The 23207-nt window shown below is 33.9% G+C and overlaps 1 protein-coding gene and 1 non-coding gene across 2 annotated transcripts; both read left to right on the top strand.

Annotated features, from left to right (window-relative positions):
• Positions 1-4013: 4013 nt before the first annotated feature.
• On the top strand, positions 4014-4120 carry LOC140885696 (small nucleolar RNA R71). The gene has a single exon (XR_012151115.1). It is a non-coding gene; the product is annotated as a small nucleolar RNA R71 (small nucleolar RNA).
• Positions 4121-20342: 16222 nt separating this feature from the next.
• Positions 20343-22810, top strand: LOC140883414 (LEAF RUST 10 DISEASE-RESISTANCE LOCUS RECEPTOR-LIKE PROTEIN KINASE-like 2.5). The gene is made up of 3 exons (XM_073289859.1): positions 20343-21051; positions 21234-21266; positions 21593-22810. Exons 1-3 carry the CDS (start codon positions 20364-20366, stop codon positions 22729-22731), a joined length of 1860 nt encoding a protein of 619 aa, XP_073145960.1. The 5' UTR covers positions 20343-20363; the 3' UTR covers positions 22732-22810.
• Positions 22811-23207: the final 397 nt, after the last annotated feature.

Below are 23207 nucleotides of genomic sequence, written 5' to 3'. Positions count from 1 at the left end.
GAGTGCTAGATTTCAAATAAATATAACAATTCAACTAATGATCAGTTAATTGAACGCAATCAATTCAGGAAAACACAAATAAACCGAATGAATAATTCTAATATATCAATCAAAATATCAAAAACATGGTTTCAAGTCAAGCTACGTCGTCCCTCTAGACAAATGAATTAGTTCATAATAAAAATAAAAATCAAACAAAGCATGTTCTTGAACATCATTCAAAAATTAGGAGAAAGAATGAAATAAAAATGAAGGTAGATGATGCTTCTCCGTCTCCGGTAGTCGCTTCGTCCGGCGCCAAGAATGCCTCGTCTCCTTTTTCCTTAGTCTCTAGCCGTCTCTAGCCTTCAAAAACTCTGAATACTCTCTAAACCCTCGTCTCTCTCAAAAATAAGCTATCAAAACCCTTTTAAACTCGATTAAAGACTTTCCATATTTTTGGAGACTGCGCAGCGCTGGAGCGCGGATTCTTCGGCGCTAGGGCGCTCAAGTTTTGTATTTTATTTTTCAATGACGGACGTCTAGAGCTGGAGCGCTTCCAAACTGGCGTTGAAGCGCTTAAGACATGAAATTACAGGCGCTGGAGCGCTGGAAAACTAGAGCTGAGGCGCTGAAATTTCGAATAAAATCCTTTTACTGAGCTACAGAGAAGCGCTGGAGCGCTCCTAATGAGGCGCTGGGGCGCCATTCCTTTTGTCCAACGCGCAGCAATCTTGAAAAAATTATATCTTGAGTTTTTGCCGTCGGATCAAGCTGAAATTTTGACAGCAATTTTAAAACATCCAAAACTTCAATTTATACAGTGGAGATATATCGGATTTGGATGACTGTAGGAGCTCCAGTTACTTTGTAAACTTTGCTGTCTATACTTCGTCTTTCCGCTTCTTCTTGCTACTTGTCTTCAAATCCTTGCAACTCACAAAAACAACAACAAATACGCATAATATCCACTCGATACATCACAAAATCCAAGTCAAATCATATATAAATTAAGTGCATAAAATTCACTTATCAAATCCCCCAAAACTTAGACTTTTGCTAGTCTCGAGCAAAACAGAAATGAGCAATATAGTCGACCTCTGAATTTTTACATTTCAAGATTCAATACACATGCCCGCTAATTTTCTCAAGAGTTATCGTATGTGTGTGATTTGTCAATCTCATCTACCCACCTAACTTTTGGTAAAATCATGCAATTCGTAAGCTTCATAAAATCATTAATTCTGCCCTCAAGTTTCAAAATACTCTCAACCAAGTTCAAATTTTACTCACACGGATCAACATGACTTTTTCGGTTAACATTATGCTCAAGTATAATCAGCAGGAGATAAGCATCCATATGTATATCAATGTAAACAAGGACTCAAGATTCAAAGCAAAGGGTATTGAATATTTTCAATTTGTGCAGGATTATGAGTAGCTAAAATTTTTTTATTTGCATTGCCGGACATTAGTCTTGGCTTTCTTCTACTCCATACATCTCCATCTTTATGACTTGTATTTGGACTAGAATTTCAATCCATTTTTTTTTATTTTCAAGGCCTCCCCTCACCTTACTTTCTCCGCCATTACTTTTCTTTGAACTTTTTAGCTACTCAATTTGTTTTGGATATTTAATGAATATAGAATGGCTAAAAAAAACTCAATAGATTTGAAAAAAAACGCCTAAATCACTTCTGTGATCTTAAAAATCTACCTCAATTTCAAGTAAAAATCACAAGAGTTAAGAATCAAATCCTCTAACTCATATCACAAATTCACATAATTTTTTTCTAATTGCTAGGAGTATCGAAAATCATGGCATTCATGCATAAATGTGAGAACTCAAGATTAAATATAGCTAACATAAACTTTTTCAGCACACAAAATTTATTTTCATCATAGGCCAACACAATTACAACATCATGCATTTAACTCAAACTAACTCATTAAAAAAATTTCACAATTTTTAAACACCCCCCCCAAACTTAAATTGTGCATTGTCCTCAATGTACAGTATTCATTAAAAACAAGGGACACATACCTTAGGCACCAAGCGTCAGTACTCGGCACCATCTTAATCACTCAAAATTCTTCATCAGGGGTGGCTCCTAAACTCTTTCAGCTCCATACTTTTTCACCTACACAATTCAAAATGATTATTGATGTCTAGTTTCCACATGATAAAAATAAAAACAAAAACAACTAAAAGAAAATAAAAAAAAAACGCAAAAAAAAAAAAAAACTAGCTTGGGTTGCCTCCCAAGAAGCGCTTAGTTTATAGTCCATAGCCCGACTGTATTCCAATTCTAGCCCGGTTCCGCTTTGTTGAGGGTCTTTCCTTTTGCTTTCACCCTCCAAATATATTCAACAACCTTTTTAAACTTTGATTTCTTCTTCGTTTTCTTCTTCTTCTTTGGCACCTTCGGATCATTCTTCTTTGAATCTACCTCATGAACAAGTTTGGGATGGCCATCTAGCTTCACAACTCGCTCAATCATGCATAATTCCTCGATGGGTGGATTACTTGATTTCTTGAATATGTTAAAAATAACTCTTTCGCCGTCCACACTCATCGACAACTCACCATTCTTCACCTCAATCTTGGCATCAACAGTGGCCAAGAAAGGTCTCCCCAATATCAGTGGCATATTTGCATCCTCCTCCATATCTAGCACAACAAAATCCGCCGGAAAATAAATTTATCTATTTTTACCAAACATCTTCAATGATTCCAAGAGGATATGTGATAGATCTATCAGCTAGCTGCAATGCGATCATTGTGGGCTTCACCTCGCCAAGTCCTAAGCTCCTGAAAACAGACAAAGGCATCAGATTAATGCTAGCTCCTAGATCGCAAAGTGCATTATTAAAATAAGAAGAACCAATAGTGCAAGGAATAGTAAAACTCCTTAGATCCTTCAGCTTTTGTGGCATCTTCTTTTGGAGCACAACACTACATTGTTCAGTTAAGCTCACCACCTCATTCTCTTGCAGCCTCCTTTTCTTGGACATCACCTCTTTAATAAACTTCGCATAATTTGGCATTTTTTCCAAAGCATCAGCAAAATGGATGTTGATATGTATCTTCTTGAAAATCTCCAAGAATTTTGATAACTGCTCGTCCACTCCCTTCTTCTTGAACGGGGGGGTATGGAAGAGGAGGTTTGTACATCGGTTTCTGCTCAGGTTCAGACTCTTTCTCCTTGAACTTCTTCTCGTCAACTGCAACTTTTTCAGACGTCTTGCTCTCAGATTTGCCCTCTTCATTATCCACCTGCTTCCCACTCCTCAACGTGATAGCATTACACTGCTCCTTGGGATTCACTTCAGTATTACTTGGGAATTGTCCTCTGTTATTATCTTTCAGTGCGTTCGCCAACTACCCAATGCTAGTCTCCATGGATTGCAATACAACACCCATGTTGGCCACATGCGTCTCTAAGCTGTCAAGGCGAGTCTCAGTCCTTGCCATCCGCTTGCTCGATTCCTGCACAAAAGCATTAACAACATCCTCCAAAGGAGGCTTACCCTCACCCTTATTTGTATTGTATCCCGGAGGAGGATTCAACACATTATTATTGTTAGCATAAGAAAAATTTTCATGATTACGCAGACTAGGGTGATATTGATTGGGTACAGGATTACCTCGATAGTTGTTTTAATTTCTGTTGTTCACATATTGAGCTTGCTCCACACTCTCAAATCCATCAGCAGAATTTACGGCAGTTGCCAGTGATGCTGTCTTAATAGAAACTTGATTGCTTTTGGTCAGTGCAGCCAACTGTGTAGAAATAGTAGCCATCTGAGCAGTCAAAGCAGTGAATGCATCAACCTCATGAATTCCAGCAGGTTTTCTTATTACAGATCTCTCACTCGGACACTGATAATTGTTAACAGTCATTTGCTCAAGCATCTCATAAGCCTGTTCAGGAAATTTAGAAAATATTGAGCCTCCACCTGCAGCATCCACAGAAATCCTCGTTGGGACATTCAAACCATTGTATAATAACTCAATCTGTTCCCAATCCGAAAAATTATGGTTTGGACACTTCCTAAGCAAATCCTTGTACCGCTCCCAAGCTTCATAAAGCTGCTCATAATCTTGCTGTTTGAAAGTTGTGATCTCAATTTTTAGTTGGGCAGACTTGGCAGGAGGAAATTACTTAGCCAGAAATTTAGATGACATGTCTTCCCATGTAGTGATGCTCCCTAGAGGTAGTGACTGCAACCAACTGCGAGCATTGTCTCTAAGAGAGAACGAGAACAATCGTAGACTAATGGTGTCCTCAGTAACACCATGAATCTTAACTGTGTTAGCAATCTCCAAAAAAGTACGCAGGTGCAAATTTGGATCTTCAGTAGCTGCACCCTTAAACTGATTCTGCTGCACCATATTAATCAGAGCTGACTTCAACTCAAAATTATTCGCTGTGATGTTCTGCCGAGCTATCCCAGAATAATGATTATTGATCACCGGTCGAAAGTGATCTCTGATTGACAGCAGAGCATTATTGACAGCTCTTTCTCTTTCTTCAGCCATTTGTTGCGACTCTTCTCTTCTAGCTTTTCTCAAAGCTTTAGCAGTTTTCTCGATTTCCGGATCAAAGAGCAATGAGTCGTAACTTTGGCTTTTTCGCATAAACTGCATAGACAGGGAAAATTTTGAAATTAAAACCAACAAAATAAAATAAAATAAAATGCTCTAAATCAAAATTGAGACTAATTAGCACAATTTAATATAAATCAAATAAAATTCACTCCCCGGCAACGGCGCCAAAAACTTGTTGTGTGTTTTTTGCTCGCAAGCGCACGATGTCAAGTTATAATATAGGAATTAAGTCCAATTCGATACCAGGAGAATGAATAAATGATATTATATCAAATATTTGCAACTAATAAAATGTTAATCCTATGTAGAGCTACGAGAATGATTTGAGTTATATCAAACTAAAATTTGCAATAAATAAAATTAATTAACTACGAGTTCGCAAGACGAAAATTCAATGAGAGACAAATTCTAGAGGTTCGACATCACTTAACCATCCACCAATATGAGCAAATCAAAGTATAACACTCAAGACAAAACTTAAAAAATCGACAACAAGAAAATTACGTGGTTTGGCACTTTGATCTGCCTACATCCACGGAGGAGAGAACCAGTCTTATTAATCAAATCCCAAGGTTTGATCGTACACCAATATATCAAATTCTACCAATTACAACTCAAAAGAATGAAAACTATCAAATCTTTATCTCAATTTCTCTTAGCTTTCTCCTTTCTTGATGATCGCCTTTGAATCTTGATTCCAACTGGTAATTCTCAAGATCGCAACTACTGAGAGTGTTGAGTTCGTTCCTCTGATAACCGATCCTTTTGTTTTTATATCACCCAAGAATCTTCAACGGTCATATTTGGCCTTCCATCAGTAATGGGCTATGAGATTAGTTAATGGGCCCTTTCCAATCTTATCTCTTGGCCACATAGTTATTCTTGGTTTTTAGCCCACTAATCTAACTCAACAATCATAAGTCCAATTGGCCAACTTTGAAGACACAAACCCAACAATCTCCACCTTGTCAAAAAAGTTGGTTCCCTTCTCTGTTCCATCCTGGAACTAAATCCTTCTTACCACCCCAACCAAGTCAAGACAGAGTTTAAACTTGGTGTGTGATAATGCTTTAGTTAGTGCATCAGCTGGATTCTCTTCTTTTTTGATCTTTTGTAACTCCACCTCTCCTCTTGCAATAATGTCTCTCACAAAATGGAGTTTCACGTCTATGTGTTTAGACCTCTCATGGAATACTTGATGTTTAGACAAATGGATTGCACTTTGGCTATCACAATGAATAGTCACTCTCTTTTGTAACTCCACCTCTCCTCTTTTATTCTTGCTTGCAATAAGCATATCATCAACATACAGGAGAAGATAGGTCTTAGATTGATCTTTCTCTGTCTTATAATAGACACAGCTATCAAAGCAGCTCCTATTGAAGTTAATTCTTTCCATGAACTCATCGAACTTCTTATACCATTGTCGAGGGCTTTGTTTGAGTCCATATAAAGACCTTTTGAGTAAACACACCTTATTTCCAGCATTTATGTACTGATGGCCTTTTGGAAGTTCCATTAGAATTTTCTCTTCTGAATCACCATGTAAGAATGCTTTTTTGACATCTAGTTGTTCTAATTCCAAATCCATCTGCGTGACTCTGGCCAAGATTAACCTTATAGAGGAATGTTTAACCACTGGGGAGTAAATTTCATTGAAGTCTATCCCTTCAATCTGAGAGTAACCTTTAGCCACAAACCGGTCTTTGTACTTTACTTTCTCTACTGTTTTGGAATCCTCTTTAAGCTTATAAATCCACTTGCATCCTAGTATTCTGTCACCCTACTTTTTATCTGTCAATTTCCAAGTTTTATTCTTTAAGAGTGAGTCTAATTCCTCCTTCATAGCCTTTTGCCACTGATATTTATCCTTACTGGACATAGCAGCTTCATAGGAGGAAGGTTCATGATACTCCACCTTTTCTTCTATGTTTAGTGCATATGATATCATATCTGCTTCATCAAATCTCTGAGGAGGTCTTATCTCTCTTCTATGTCTGTCCCTGGCCAATTTATAAGAGCTAAGGTTGTCATCGTGTAGTGTAGGATTACTTGGAATAGGTTCTTGCTCAATATCATCCCTTCTTTGATCTGTATCAGCAATTTCTATTTCTGATAAGGGCTCCACCTCAACTTGCATTTCTTTATTTTTGTTTGACTCATCAGGTGCATCAATGTTCTTGAGTTTATATGTCATTTTTTATTAATCAAATGTAACATCCCTAGTATTGAAACATCTAGGACTTGTTTTGTCCAAGTTCCAAACCTTGTAACCTTTGACTCCTTCTGGATAACCTATAAAGATGCATCTTGTGGCTTTTTGTTCCAGCTTATCTTTTCTTATATGAGCATAAGCCAAGCATCCAAACACCTTCAATTTTGTGTAATCTTCAGGAACTCCTTTCCATAATTCCATAGGTGTTATTAAATTATAAGCATTTGATGGACACCTATTAATACAGTAAGTTGTTGTAGCCAAGGCTTCACCCCAGAATTGTTTTGGTAGACCTGCATTCAGAATCAAACTCCTCACCCTTTCCAACAAGGTCCTGTTCATTCTCTCGGCTACCCCATTTTGTTGTGGTGTGCCTAGGACCGAGAGATGTCTTGTGATCCCTTTCTGTCTGCATATGTCCTTGAACTCCTTGGATAGAAATTCTAATCCATTATCAGTTCTCAAGAACTTCACCTTCTGGTCTATCTCATTTTTTGTTTTTAGCAACCAATCCTTAAACTTAATTGATGTTTCATCCTTTGTTTTCAGAAGATAAGTCCATAATTTTCTTGAATAATCATCGACTATTGATAAGAAATAACAGCTTCCTCCATGAGTTTGTGTTCTTGAAGGGCCCCAAATATCTGCATATATGTATTCAAGAGGTCTAGTTGAAGTATGTTTTCCTGGACCAAAGGACACTCTCAATGATTTTCCTAAAATACAATATTCACATAACTATGTTCCTCTTATCTTGTCTCCACACAGTAACCCTTTCTTACATAGTTCTTCTAATCCTTTCTGACCAATGTGCCCAAGCCTCATGTTCCATAGTTTGGATTTGTCTTGTTTATCTTGTATTATGGCAGAGCCTCCGATCACTGTTTTAGCTTGCAAAACATAGAGTGAATTCATTCGATTTCCTTTCATTACTACCAGTGATCCCCTTGATACTTTCATTACTTCATTTTCACATTTAAAGGTATATCCACTGGAATCCAGAGTGCCTAAAGATATTAGGTTCCTTTTTAACTCAGGAGCAAATATAACATATTTAAGTATCCTTTCTACTCCATCATGCATAAGTAGTCTGATGTTTCCTACCCCTTTCACCTTGCATGACTTCTTATTTCCCAGTAGTACCACACCCTAATCTAATTCATTTAACTCTTGAAACCAGAATTTAATAGGAAACATGTGAAAAGTTTAGCCCGAGTCCATGATCCATTCATTCTTCATATTATCATCTATCATTACCAAAGCCTCGGCAGATTCATACCCTTCAGATGCAATTGCTACTTCTCCTATTTGATCTTTGTTCCTTTCATGTGATTTGTTTTTCTTAAACTTAGAACAATCTCTCTTGAAATGTCCTTCTTTATGACATAGAAAACATTTAAAATTTGTTTTTCTCTTTGATCTTGATCTATTCCTACTAGAGTTGTAGCTTCTCTTTTCTGTCCTGCCCCTAGCAGTTAACCCTTCACCAAATATCTCTCCAATAGATTGAAGTTTCTTCTGTAACTATTTAGACTGAATTGCAGACTGAACTTCATCCAAAGAAATGGTTTGATTTCTCTCATAGAGCATAACATCTTTAAAATTTTCATATGACTTTGGTAAGGCATTTAGCAGCATAAGTGCCTTGTCATCCTCCTCGAGTTTAACCTACACATTCTCCAAGTCATCCAGAATTTTAACAAACTCATCAATCTGATCCTGAATGCTCTTACCATCTTGTATCTTGAAGGAGTACAATCTTTGATTGAGATACAATCTGTTAGCTAATGACTTAGTCATATAGATACTTTCCAGTTTTGTCCACGTTGCAGCAGTGGATCTCTCTCGACATACCTCTATCAGAGGTTTATCTCCTAGACATAAGATTATAGCACATTGTGATTTATCCAAGATTTCGTCCTTCTGTTTCTCATCCAAAGAACTCGGCATTTCTTCCTTTGTCTTGAAAGCATCAACCCATCCCTGCTGCACTAGGATGGCCCTCATCTTAATCCTCCATAAGGCAAAATCATTCTCGTCCGTAAACTTTTGTATATAGAATTTTATTGACCCCATCGTTTTTGTAATTCCCACGGACGACGCCACTGTTATGAAATCAATCTAATTCTATCGATCAAGTTTACTTCAAACCAAAAATTCCAATTCACGCAATTCAGATTAAACTCAGTATGAGAAAATCAAAATATAACACTTAAGACAAAACTTAAAAAAATCGACAACAAGGAAATTACGTGGTTCGACACTTTGATCTGGCTACATCCACGGAGAAGAGAACCAATATTATTAATCAAATCCCAAGTTCCAATCATACACCAATATATCAAATTATACCGATTACAACTCAAAAGAATGAAAACTATCAGAGCTTTATCTCAATTCCTCTTAGCTTTCTCCTTTCTTGATGATCGCCTTTGAATCTTGATTCCAACTGGTAATTCTTGAGATCGCAACTACTGTGAGTGTTGAGTTCGTTCCTCTGATAACCGATCCTTTGGTTTTTATATCACCCAAGAATCTTCAACTATCATATTTGGCCTTCCATCAGTAATGGGCTATGAGATTAGTTAATGGGCTATTTCCAATCCTATCTCTTGTCCACCGAGTTATTCTTGGTTTTTAGCCCAATCTAACTCAACAATCATAAGTCCAATGGGACAACTTTGAAGACACTAACCCAACAGATATGTTAATGTCGAATGTTACGATTGTGGTATCATGGAACACATAGCGAATCATTGTTGACTACCCAATAAATAAGACAAGAAAGATAAATGAAAACAGAAGATAAATTAAGTCAATAATGGTGACGACTAAGTTTCTTTACTGATGATTTCCTTATCGTTCACGATTATGATTATGTCAATTCTGAATATAATGAGACTAGTTGGGTAGTTGATAGTGGTGCATCTATTCATGCTACATCACATAGATATTTCTTTACATCATATAAATCACGTGATTGTCGAAGTACTACGATAGATGATAATGACTTGTCTAAAGCCATTGGCGTGGTTGATGTATGTTTGGAAACTAGTAATAGTACGATGTTACTTTTAAAAGATTTTAAACATGTACATATCTTCGCTTGAATTTGATTTATGTTGGAAAACCTGTTAACAAGGGATTCGGCGCAGTACCTTATTGAATGGTGATCAGTGGAAATTTACTAAAGGCTCTATGGTTATGGCTAGAGGCGAGAAGAACAATTAATTGTATTTGACGCAAGCAAATTAAGTTATATGATCAATTTATAAATATAGTAGACTGCTGAAAGTGATGTTGAACTGTGGCACACTAGACTTTTTTTTTTAATGAATGAAGAATTCATTAAAAGGTAAATAGAACATGTACAACTACGTCGGGCATTTCAGGGATATTTACATCCGGAAATCAAGCGAAGCTCCAGTGGCTAAACATCAAAAACCAAATACATCAATCATACTTCAAAAACATACAACGCAAAATAAGAATCTTAATACGTCTAACCAATTCTTCAACACATGGTTCTTCATTCTCGAAGTGAGCTCGATTACGCGCATTTCAAACAAAATATACGCAAGCCTCCAACCCCATAAATCTCATGCAAGCCAACTTTCCGGCTCCTTTGTACACTCCCTGGAAAGCCTTCAGTATCTTGGTTGGTGATCTCATGAGTTTCTTCAAACCTAGCCAATCCCGTATACCATCCCAAATCTCGCTCAAAATACGGCATTGGCAGAATAAGTGTTGGATCGATTCATCACCATCCTTACATAATCCACATCTCTTATCCTACACAAAGCCAAGCCTGCCTTTCGTAAGCAACTTCCCATGAGCAAAGAGCCACAAGATAACTCTATGCTTAGGTAAGATACAAGATTTCCAAACGATAGGCTTCCAAGGCCAAACACCTCTAGTACCCAAGAAGAATCCATAAGCTCTCTTCAAGTCACCACCTCCCCTAAACCAAACCTCCAACTCACGGCTCGCAAGCTCAATCGATCCAAGCCTCTCCACCAATAAGCTCTCTGTGGCACATTAGACTTGGTCTCATTAGACTTTGAATAAGTGTTCTCATTGCTTGGCTGGAAAAACAAAGCATAGTCGCCTTCAAGACATCTGCTCCCTCAAGAAAGCTAGGTTTACTTGATTTAATTCATTATGATGTTTGTGTCCCTATGGAAACAAAAAACTCTTGGTGGTTTCTCTCTGTATTGTGATTTTTATAGATGATCATTCAAGGAAGTTACAAGTCTACACGTTGAAGACAAAAAGATCAAGTATTGGATGTGTTTATGCAGTTCAAGTATGAGTATTAAACTTCGGATAAAATTGAAAAAACCGTAAATCGAAATCGAAAAAAACTAAATACCGAACCGAAGCGAATTGAACTGCATTCATTTTTTTTTTTTTTAAATGAAGCCTAGAGCTTGTCCAACAGATTTTTTCAGTCCAACTAGATAAATTGTTTTTTTAAAAAAAAGATTTATAAAATTTTGAGTCCGAGTCAAACGGTCCCGGATTCATGAGAGACTCTGTCAATCCGAGACAACATATCCCGGATTGTAATATATTTATAAAATTTTCAAATTTATTTTATTTTTTATTATTTTAGAAAAAATTCAATGGGCTTTTTTTAAAAAATAATATTAAAAAAATTATAAAAATAAAACAAATTTGAAAACTTTATATTGCAAATTCAGGTTTAGTAAAAGAAATGACATATAGCGTGCGTATATAAGTCATGATTAAGTCTCAATGTCAATATTTCTTTATTATGAGATGATATATGACTATACCACACTGAAAATGAATTAAAACGACCGTCAAAAGAAAAATAATTAAAACAGATTTTCTAAAACAAAATTGGGAAAAAAGCAAAATTCAGGTTAATTATTAATTGTTAATAGCACAACTCAATTCACCATTAAATTCATTCATCCACTGATTCAAGGAGCCACCCGATTCTTTAAAAGAAATACTATACACCCCATATAACATATTTTTCTACCTGTGTTCTAACCTTGTTTTTTGACTTCATTTTCCGAGACTGCCCATGAATGATTTGAGATGCATGTTTAATTAGTAGGCAAAGTTGTTATTTCACAATATAGATATAGATAAATAATCAACTTCAAAAACAACAAAATAAATTATATCGTGCAATCAACCTCACACTCCGATCCTATGTATACAAAATTTTCACGTAGGCAAAATAAATAAGAGAGAATTCACTTCTAACCAGAGCATCATTAAAGTTAAATTGCTCAAAAACTCACCTTGAAATTTCCAGAAGATGTGCAATGCCCGACGAGTTTGGACTTTGGAACACTTCTTGAAATTATATTATATATATGATATATTTAGTTGAATGTCATGAAAAAAGTGGTTGTTTGTATAGCACAATTGACGTGTAGACTTTTGCACCATATTTAAAATTTGGGTTAATTGCATATATCCACACTTGTGAAATCTCGAGATTGCTAAAAACTTCATATGAAATCTTTTTTTTAATTAATTTCCTGTGTTTTCAAATATTAAGCACATGTATCCCATGTTTTCAAAATTTGAGCATTCATTTCAAGAGTGAAGATGAAAGAAAATAGGAAAAACAACAAACAAGAGGGACTAAAATTAAATAGGCCTGGTATTATCTTCAAACATATTGAAGAGAATAATCTAGTTTGAATTTTATTGACACTTTTGTTGGATTATTACTATCCGTTCTGGTTGCGTTTACTTAGTGAGATGAGATTATATGTGATAAATCATCATAGGACTGTTAAAATGATTTTGAAGGATGTGGAATAATGATGGATAAACAATAACATGTTTACTTTGAGTTATTAATTAATTTTGGGATTGAAACAATGATTGGTGGACGAATTACAGTTTTACCCTCCACCTATGTTAAATAATCTTATGTTTAATTTTTTATTCATATATAATTTGGATTTGACTATTTTTTTAATATTGTAAATAATTATTGATTCACAATCGAGTCATTTTCACATATCAAAATTATTGGGTATAAAAATATGTATTGTTTTAAAATAGTTAAAATTGATAAAAATGAGTTATAAAAGGGAGAGGGAGAAATTGGGATGGAAACAAATGAATTAAAATAGGCTAGATTAGGATTTTTGTAGATTTTTTTCCACAATTATTGTTCATGATATGTTATACCATATATAATTAAGGATGAGATATCCTATGAAATAAGATTGAATCACGGGCTTTGAGTTGAATAGAATTGATTTTTTTAAAGTAAACAATGTATGATATTGGATTAAGAAGTTCATCTTATGGTTACCAAGCCAAATAAACACATCCTCAGAATACAGAATACATAATGTATGTATGATGAAATATTAAAATATGTATTATCCGCCAAAATATCTTGACTCTGATGATAATATTGGGCAAAATGATTTTTTGGGTTAATTAACTTGCTCGATTTTTTATTTTTATTTATTAAGTTTTGAAAGTTTGATTTTAATACATTAACCTTTTATTTTTGGCTATTTTGATATAATTGCTGACGTGACATCCAACAAGTTAATATTTTCTGATGTCACATCAATAATTAAACCAAAATACTTAAAAAAATAAAAAAAAAAAAAAAAAGGTTCTGCAAGTTCTTTTTGCTTTGCTAACTTTTTTCAGCTGTTGTGGTTCAATTGCTGGCGTGACACATGACAAGTTAATGAGCCCGTTTTGATTTTGTAAAGATTTTTTAAAAAAGTACTTTTAAAAGCTACAATTTTTGGCTTTTTAAAAAAAAGCTTTAATTTTGATTTAAAAAGTGCTTTGGTCAACCAAGCATCTTGTTAACTGAAAATTACTTAAAAAGTATTTTTTTGGCCTGAATTTTGAAACCAAACGGGGCCAATATTTTTTAGTTTACGTCAGCACCTCGATCAAAATAATAAAAAATTAAATAATTATGAGACTAAAAACCAAATTAAAAAACTTAATAAACCAAAACTAAAATAAAATAAGTCAGTGAAAAAAATAATTTCCCATATTAGTTTCATACACCCACAAATATAAACATCTCTTTACATTCTTTTCCATTGTTTACAAAGTCGACAAATCAAGTCAAGTCAAGTCAAGTGATCAATTTGGCATAGTTCACACACGAATCTTGGAAAAAGAAAATCCATTTATGCATTGTTTTGTGTTTTGTGCGTGAGAAATTTTTTAAGGCGATAGAACAGGTGATGGCTGCTTGCATTCCTTTACTAGTTTTCTTTCTTTTATTCATCCATTCATGTGCTTCCAATTGCCCCAAGTCCTTCTCATGCGGGAATCTTACTTCCCTGGAGTTTCCGCTGGCTCAGGCGAACAAAGCCGAATGCGGGTTATTCGGGGTTGATTTTACAGAGCCCGCGAATCCAAGAATCCAGCTTGCCGGTGATGGGAGACAGTATCAGATTTTGGAGAAGATTTCTGTAAATAGATTCAAACTTCTGGATCCTGTGATTCAACAAGGCTTGAATGTCTCACAATCTTTTGGCCAACCTACTGTTTCGCAGAGCTGCGCTGGGTCCGTAGTTTTTTACTGATCGGGCGCACTAACAAAAATAATAAAATATTATTTTTTGAACCAAATTTTATAAAAAAAATATAATTGAATCAAATTTTATCCAAACACCAAACTAAACTGAATCGCATTCGGTTTTTTTTTTAAAAAAAATTAGTTTAGAGCTTGATCCTACCGATTTTGGTCCAACTAGATAATTTTTTTTAAAAAAATATTTATAAAAGTTTGAATCCGAGACAAACATTGTGATACCCATGATCGTTTTTTCGATACATTAAATAAGCTATATTTTTATAATATTTATTTTATCATATTAGCTAAACAAAATTAAGATTGCATTATTTTAGATTTAAAACTAGCACTTTGCTTAAATATATATATATATATATATATAGTTTACGTTTTTGATAATTTTATTATAAGTATAATTATTTTCTTAAATAATATACTTATTGATTGGATAGCTAATTAGATATTATATCTCAATTAATCATAATGACCTTTTAAAACCCCCAACTTCTCTACCCATACCACACATTCTATTAGTAAATTTTATCAATTGCACTATATATAATTAAAAAAATTATTTCCCATTTATTTTGATTATTTATTAGTAATCAAATCAACAATCCATAATATTCATAAAAAGTGAGAGAGAGAGAGAGAGAGAGAGAGAGAGAGAGAGAGAGAGAGAGAGAGAGAGAGAGAGAGAGAGAGAGAGAGAGAGAGAGAGAGAGAGAGAGAGAGAGAGAGAGAGAGAGAGAGAGAAAAATTATATGGAAGGCATGTATATTTCCTTCAAACACTCATATTATAGTATCAAAGAGTTAAGTTCTTGTGATATCAAAGAGTTGAGCTCTTATAACAAAGAGTAGATGGAGATTTTAGAAGAATTTTACATCAGTTCTCGATTCAACAAGATTTTTCAGGTAAGTGGACTTATATATATGTTTTAAAATAATGATGTTCTTGATTTCAAAAACTCGATCGTAAATTACTCGTTTCATTTCCTTGATTTCGTTTCATGTTTCGTTCTACACGATTCCTTGTTATGCACTGTTATGATTCAACTTAAGAAATGGTAAGAAAATTTCGAAAACATGATATGATATAAGGCCCTGATGCGGTGGGTTATAATAACCGTTTAAGGCCTCGCCCCCTTAGAGGAGTAACAATTAGAGACTGATCAGTAGCCGGGATTAACGAGATGAATAACAGTGCTATGTTTAAGTTTATGCTTCAGTTATGATATGTCTTGATGCTAAGTTTCGAGTTTGCCTCTTGTCTTGATTTTTGTTGTGACATGTGCTGGAACATACTCCCTTTTGAATTTCTGTCATGTATATATATTCGATATTTGAGTGTACGATCGGTCCCCACTTGCTGAGTGTTTTCCAAAATACTCACCCTTTACTTCCATCTCCAGATAAAAAGGAAGAAGAACTTGAAGATGAATAACATAGCTAATATTGGACTGGTGAAAAGGAGAAATTTAGAAGTGCTGCTATTATTTGAGTTTCTTTATCTATGTGATGATAAGTTTTAGCTTCCGCTGATGTATTTGGTTTATGATTTTCTTTATGGGATGTAAGAACAAATTTTGTCATGAAATAATATACTGGTTTATGGTTAAAGTCTGTACTATGAGGCTTGTTATTTTTGAATGTTATTTGAAAATAACGCCGATGTCGACCAACCCCCGGTTTCGGGGCTTGACATAAGTGGTATCATAGCAAAAACAGGTTCATGATCTTGATGGAAAATTAAGATTTAGAATGCGAATGAATCAATTGGGAACTAAAAATTAAGATATAGAATGAGAACGAATCACTTGGAGACTAGTAATTAAGATTGAGAATATGAAAGAGTCACTTGGGAACTAGTAAAATTTTTTAATGGCTAGTAGAAATTTTGAGAATGATTACGTAGACTTAAGTTGGACTCACTTTGGGACTATTTTTTAAGTACATGGTCGATAGAAATATTTAAGTTTGATTTTGGATTTATAATGAATTATTTGCATTAGGAGCTAGTGTTCATTACATTATAGATAGAAAATCTAAGTCATGATAGTCAAATTTTAAGTTAGTTTGAGAATATTGGGTTATAGATCAACATGATTGAGCTATAGTTTGACTCGCAAGTTTTATTAGTGTTAAATACTTAAAATTTATGTATATATATATCATATGTTCACAACTTTTGTCAAGTCATTGAGGATTCAATCAAGTGATTATATTTATTTCATTTCATTCGCGAACCTTTGTCTAACTTATTAGTAAATAAAATATTTTTTTAAAATATATATATATATATATATGAAAATTGTCTTCATTTTGTCAAATTTTTCGAGTTATTAACGATTTAACCTAATTTGATTTTTTCAATTAATCTTAGACTTTTGTTATCTTATAAAAAATATACATTTAGAGATTCTATTTTCATGTCTTTTAGACCTTCTAAATTTAATTTTACTATATGTATATATTTTAAAAATATATATAGTAATTTTTTTTTGGATCAAAATTAGATGGATCTTGAATATAAAATTTTTAGACAAAAACTCCTATGAGACAGTCTCAAGGGTCATTTTTATGAGACGAATGTCTTATATGGGTTATCCATTAAAAAATATTATATTTTATGTCAAAAGTATTACTTATTATTATAAATATGGGTAGGGTTGACCCGTCTCACGAATGAGATCGTCTCACATGAGTGTTACTCAAATTTTTATTTTCTCATCTACTATCATTTTCGTTACTGGAATAGATTTTTATCATCCCTCTCGATTTGATAACTAGGTAAAATAGATTTTTTTTATTTGAATCAAAGTTTAATATTTTAGAAAAGCAATTAGTTTTTATATCTATCTTTTATTTTTTTACCATAACAAAAATATAATTTCAAGTTTCGAGGACGAAAAATTTTTAAGGAGGGAAGAATGTGATACCCATGATCGATTTTTCGATACATTAAATAAGCTATATTTTTATAATATTTATTTTATCATATTAGCTAAACAAAATTAAGATTGCATTATTTTAGATTTAAAACTAGCACTTTGCTTAAATATATATATAGTTTACGTTTTTGATAATTTTATTATAAGTATAATTATTTTCTTAAATAATATACTTATTGATTGGATAGTTAATTAGATATTATATCTCAATTAATCATAATGACCTTTTAGAACCCCCAACTCCTCTACCCATACCACACATTCTATTAGTAAATTTTATCAATTGCACTATATATAATTAAGAAAATTATTTCCCATTTATTTTGATTATTTATTAGTAATCAAATCAACCATTACATCCTAATTATTATTTGTCATAAAACCACCATGAATTATCAAATTCCTACCCACTAACCCATGTTTTCTCCTCTCAATTTACTACCCACTAAACCAAATTCAATTCATGGGTTTCTCCTCTCAATTTACTACCCACTAAACCAAATTCAATTCCTTAAATTTAATGTGACCTTTGAGTTTCTTAAAAATTTTAGCACAACTCAGGTTAATTAGTAGTTGTTAATAGCACAACTCAATTCACCATTAAATTCATTCATCCACTAATTCAAGGAACCACCCGATTCTTTCCAAAAAGAAATAGAAAATTTATCCAACCCCATATAACATATTTTTCTACCTGTTTTAGCCTTCTTTTTTTGACTTCATTTTCCGAGACTGCCCTTGAATGATGCGAGATGCATTTTAATTAGTTGGCAAAATTGTTATTTCACAATATTGACAGATAAATATCAATTTCAAAAACAACAAAATAAATTATATCATGCAATCAACCTCACACTCCTATGTATACAAAATTTTCACATAGGCAAAAATAAATGAGAGAGAATTCACTTCTAACCAGAGAAGAGGCGGATCCAAGAATTTTATTGAGGGAGAGCAACCGAACAGAAACAAAAATCACAATATATATATATATATATATATATATATATATATATATAATTTGACATTTTCTATTTCTGAAAATAATTAAGAATAACTTCATTCGACAAACTACAATATTTTTCAGTATAAATAATTAATATTCGATTTTCAAAGCAAAAATTTTCTAAAGTCACAAACTTGTAAGAAAATGAGTATGCCACATCTTTTCTTTCTTCAATAATTTGTTTTTAGGTTTAAAATACTTAAAATTCATTTGTGTTTAGGTTAAAAACTTAGTGTTTGGGCTTCAATTTTTTTAAGACCATGCCCACAAATTTTTAAGTCATTTGTACATATTAAAAAATAAAGATTAACTTAAATTTTTTGGATTTTCTCTTGTATTTTGGTGTTTGGTTCTTAATTTATGTTCATAAATTATTATTTTTAAATATAGAGTATATTAGTAATTTTATAAAAAAAAAATAAAAAATTAAGGGGGGGCAATTACCCCCCTTGACAATCCCTTAGTGGAGCCGCCACTGAACCTCAGAGCATCATTAAAATTAAATTGCTCAAAAACTCACCTTGAAATTTCCAGAAGATGTCCAATGCCCGACGAGTTTGGACTTTGGAGCACTTCTTGAAATTTTATATATATATTATTTAGTTGAATGCCAGGAAAAAAGTGGTTGCTTGTATAGCACAATTGACGTGTAAATTTTTGCACCATATTTATAATTTGGGTTAATTGCGTATATCACATTTGTGAACTCTTGAGATTGTTAAAAACTTTATATAAAAAAGAATAATTTATTAATTTATTGTGTTTTTAAATCTTGAGCACATGCTCCCATGTTTTTAATTTTGAGCATTCATCCCAAAAGTGAAGATGAAAGAAAATAGGAAAAACAACAAACAAGAGGATGGAAAGTTAAATGGGCCGGGTATTATCTTCAAACATATTGAAGGGAATAATCTACATTGAATTTTATTGACACTTTTGCTGGATTATTATTACTATCTACTCAGAATACAGAATACATAACATATGTATGATGAAATATTAAAATATGTATTAATGGCCGAAATATCTTGACTATGATGATAATATGGACGAAATGATTTTTTTTATTAATTAACTTGTTCGATTTTAAATTTTTATTTAGGGAAAATTGCAAATTTAGTCCTGTATGTTTGTCACTTTGCGATTTTGGTCCTTTATGTTTTCACATTTCAGTTTTAGTCCTGTATGTTTCGATTTTTGGCAATTTCGGTCCTTTTTCTTCGAAAATGCTGACGTGGCACTGTACACGTCAGCTCCACATCAGCATTGAATTGGTGCCACGTCAGCGCCACATCGGAAAAAGGACTAAAATTGCCAAAAAAATAAAGATAGCGGACTAAAACTGCAATCTGTAAATATAAAGGACCAAAATCGCAAAGTGACAAACATACAGGACCAAAAAAGCAATTTTCCCTTTTATTTATTAAGTTTTTTAAGTTTGGTTTTGGTACATTAGCCCTTTCATTTCGATTATTTTGATACAATTATTGACGTGATTATTGACGTGATATATGACAAGTCAGCATTTTCCGATGCCACATCATTAATTAGACAAAATAGCTAAAAATAGACAAAATAGCTAAAAAAGTAAAAAAAAAAAAAAAGGAGTATGAAAGTTTGTTTTTGCTTTGCTGACTTTTTTTTTAAGCTGTGTTAATTCAATTGCTGACGTGATAAATGACAATTGACAAGTTAGTATTTTCTAGTTCACGTCAGCAACTCAACCAAAATAGTCAAAAATTAAATAATTATTAGACTAAAAACCAAATTTTAAAACTTAATAAAGTGAATTTTTTTTCGCATATTAGTTTTATACTCCCACAAATATAAACATCTCTTTATATTCTTTTCCATTTGTTTACAAAGTCGACAAATCAAGTCAAGTCAAGTGATCAATTTGTTTCCTCAAAAAAAATAAAAAAAATAAAAAAAGTGATCAATTTGGCATAGTTCATAGTTCACAATAGCAGAAAGAAAATCCATTTATGCATTGTTTTGTGTTTTGTGCGTGAGAAATTTTTTAAGGCGATAGAATAAGTGATGGCTGCTTGTATTCCTTTACTAGTTTTCTTTCTTTTATTCATCCATTCATGTGCTTCCAATTGCCCCAAGTCCTTCTCATGCGGGAATCTTACTTCCCTGGAGTTTCCGCTGGCTCAGGCGAACAAAGCCGAATGCGGGTTATTCGGGGTTGATTGTACAGAGCCCGCGAATCCAAGAATCCAGCTTGCCGGTGATGGGAGACAGTATCAGATTTTGGAGAAGATTTCTGTAAATACATTCAAACTCTTGGACCCTGTGATTCAACAAGGCTTGAATGTCTCACAATCTTGTCTTATCCTGAGGAATCTGTCTCTGCCTTTTAGTCCTTCGACCTCTTTTACATTCTCCCCCAATCTCACCTTCTTCACATGCGACAATAGAATCAACGAAAACGGGACGAAATGGGATGGGTTCAAAGACTACAGGAACTACACGGGTTGTGGGGGTTTTACGGTGTTTTATTCCAACTCTACAAACCAGTTTCCCTCGGGGGGTAGTGATTTTATTCCGGGTTGTACTACTGTACAAATGCCTGTTAAGTCCAATCAAGATTCTGGCCATCTGTTTGATATGTTGACAGCTGAATTTGTATTGGAGTGGAATGTTTCTGAGGATTGTAGTGCTTGCCACGGTCGGGGAGGGGAGTGTGTCACCGATCATCTTAATCAATTCCAGTGCAGAGAAGGTAAAATTTTTAGAGTGGAAAATGCTAGATTCATGCTTGAGCTTGAACTCGAACTCTTTCATGCATACTTATATATATCTCAAATTAAATTTTCCCAGAAAAATTTTGAGAAAAGTTTCCTTTTTCTTCATCATGTATGCAAGCCTTACTAAAGTTTTTATGCTATGTTTATTTACTTGCAGAGAAACCTAATGTGACGGTGCAAATAATAGCAGGTAAATTTCTGGAAATCAGATGTTTAAATCCTTTTCTCATTACAGTGTTTCAGTAGGATCTGATTCTCATTATAGTGTTAACTTTCTTGGGGTGCAATCCATGGCCCCGAGAGAGATCGATCGAAACCTTGATGCTTATGCCACTACACTGTTTAAATGATTAGAAACACACATGGTTTCACACATAAGACCGAATAGTGCTAATACATATTTTATTAAGAAGAGAGACTGGAATTTGAAATGAAATCCAATTGTGTTTTCCAGAAACTGAAAAACAGGTAGCATTGGCTTGTTTCCCTGAATATGATTGTGTTTCGTTGTTATAGGTGTTCTGAGCATGATCACAGTATCTTTCATAGCCTTGGTTATGATCTTTTACTACAGGATGAAGCATGTGCAGCTTGAATCTCTTTGGTTCCACAAGGATTATATGAAAAACGAAAAAGACATTGAACTCTTCCTAAAGAACCATGAAAATTTTGCACCGAAAAGGTACAAATACTTTGAGCTCAAGAGAATCACCAATTCATTCAACGAGAAGTTAGGGAAAGGAGGATATGGCAGTGTTTACAAGGGGAAATTACACGATGGTCGTCTCGTGGCTGTGAAAATATTGGACGAAACAAAAGAAAACGTCAATGAGTTCATGAATGAAGTCATGAGTATCAGCAGAACATCTCATGTCAACATTGTCACACTTCTTGGATTTTGCTTTGAACGTTCGAAAAGAGCTCTGGTTTATGAGTTCATGCCAAATGGCTCCCTTGACAAGTTCATAACTGATTCCGTTTCTTTGTCAGAAGACTGGTTGGGATGGGAAAAATTCTTTGAAATAGCAGTCGGTATAGCTCGAGGGCTTGAATACTTGCATCGAGGATGCAACATGAGAATCTTACACTTTGATATAAAGCCACATAACATTCTTCTTGATAAGGACTTAAATCCCAAGATCTCAGATTTTGGACTCGCTAAGCTATGCCCGAATAGATCAAGCATAGTGTCAATGTTAGTGGCTAGAGGAACAATAGGATACATTGCCCCAGAAGTATTTTGCAGGAACTTTGGAGAAGTTTCTCATAAATCAGATGTCTACAGCTATGGGATGATGGTTATTGAAATAGTTGCAGGTAAGCATGATCCTGATACTCAAATCGGGGTGGATCCTTCCACTGAAATGTACTTTCCGGATTATGTATACAAGTTACTTGAAATCAATTCTGGAAACAGCTATAATCTTAAAGAGATTACACACGAGAATGGATGGAAAGTTTCGAAGAGAAAACTGATAATAGTTGGATTGTGGTGCATACAGACTGATCCAAAGAACCGGCCATCGATGAATAGAGTGCTGGAAATGTTGGAAGGGAATCCCGAATCCCTGCAAATTCCTCCTAAACCTCATTTCTCTTCACCTCAAAGAGAATCACCAAGTATTTTAATTTCTGAATCTACTTCAACTTATTAAGAGACAATAATAGTTATTGTTTAGCTTATCAATGAACAAATTGTTGAGATATTTTTATACAAACATATGATGCGAGAGATTCAAGTAACTGTGACACTGTTATAAATTCATAGCTTTCTTTGGTGTAAAAGCTTTGCAACTAACCTTCATCATATTTTCAAAGTACATGGGAGAGCAAAGGAACTCGATAAAAGTAGCCATATCAACACCCAAGGTAGTATGCATAAAATCAAGCAAGGCTGCAAGCAGCAGTATTCCCACTGTGATAGTGTAGTACTGAACTTTACATCGCTTGATCCGAAATGTTTCGAATATCCTACCAAATTAGGGCATAAAATGGTTTGCAAGGGATTACAGTGGACTCATACAACAACTTAGGTTAACCAATTTTGTAAAATAAAGACGGATATGAAGTAATTACTGTAAGAGACCATTATACAGTCGAGCAGGCGCAACAAAGCCTTTAGCACATTTGA

The sequence above is a fragment of the Henckelia pumila genome, chromosome 2 (assembly GCF_033568475.1).
Source record: "Henckelia pumila isolate YLH828 chromosome 2, ASM3356847v2, whole genome shotgun sequence".
NCBI classification, from domain to species: Eukaryota; Viridiplantae; Streptophyta; class Magnoliopsida; order Lamiales; family Gesneriaceae; genus Henckelia; species Henckelia pumila.
Note: the sequence above shows the minus strand (reverse complement) of the source record. Positions and strands in the feature narration are given on the sequence as shown.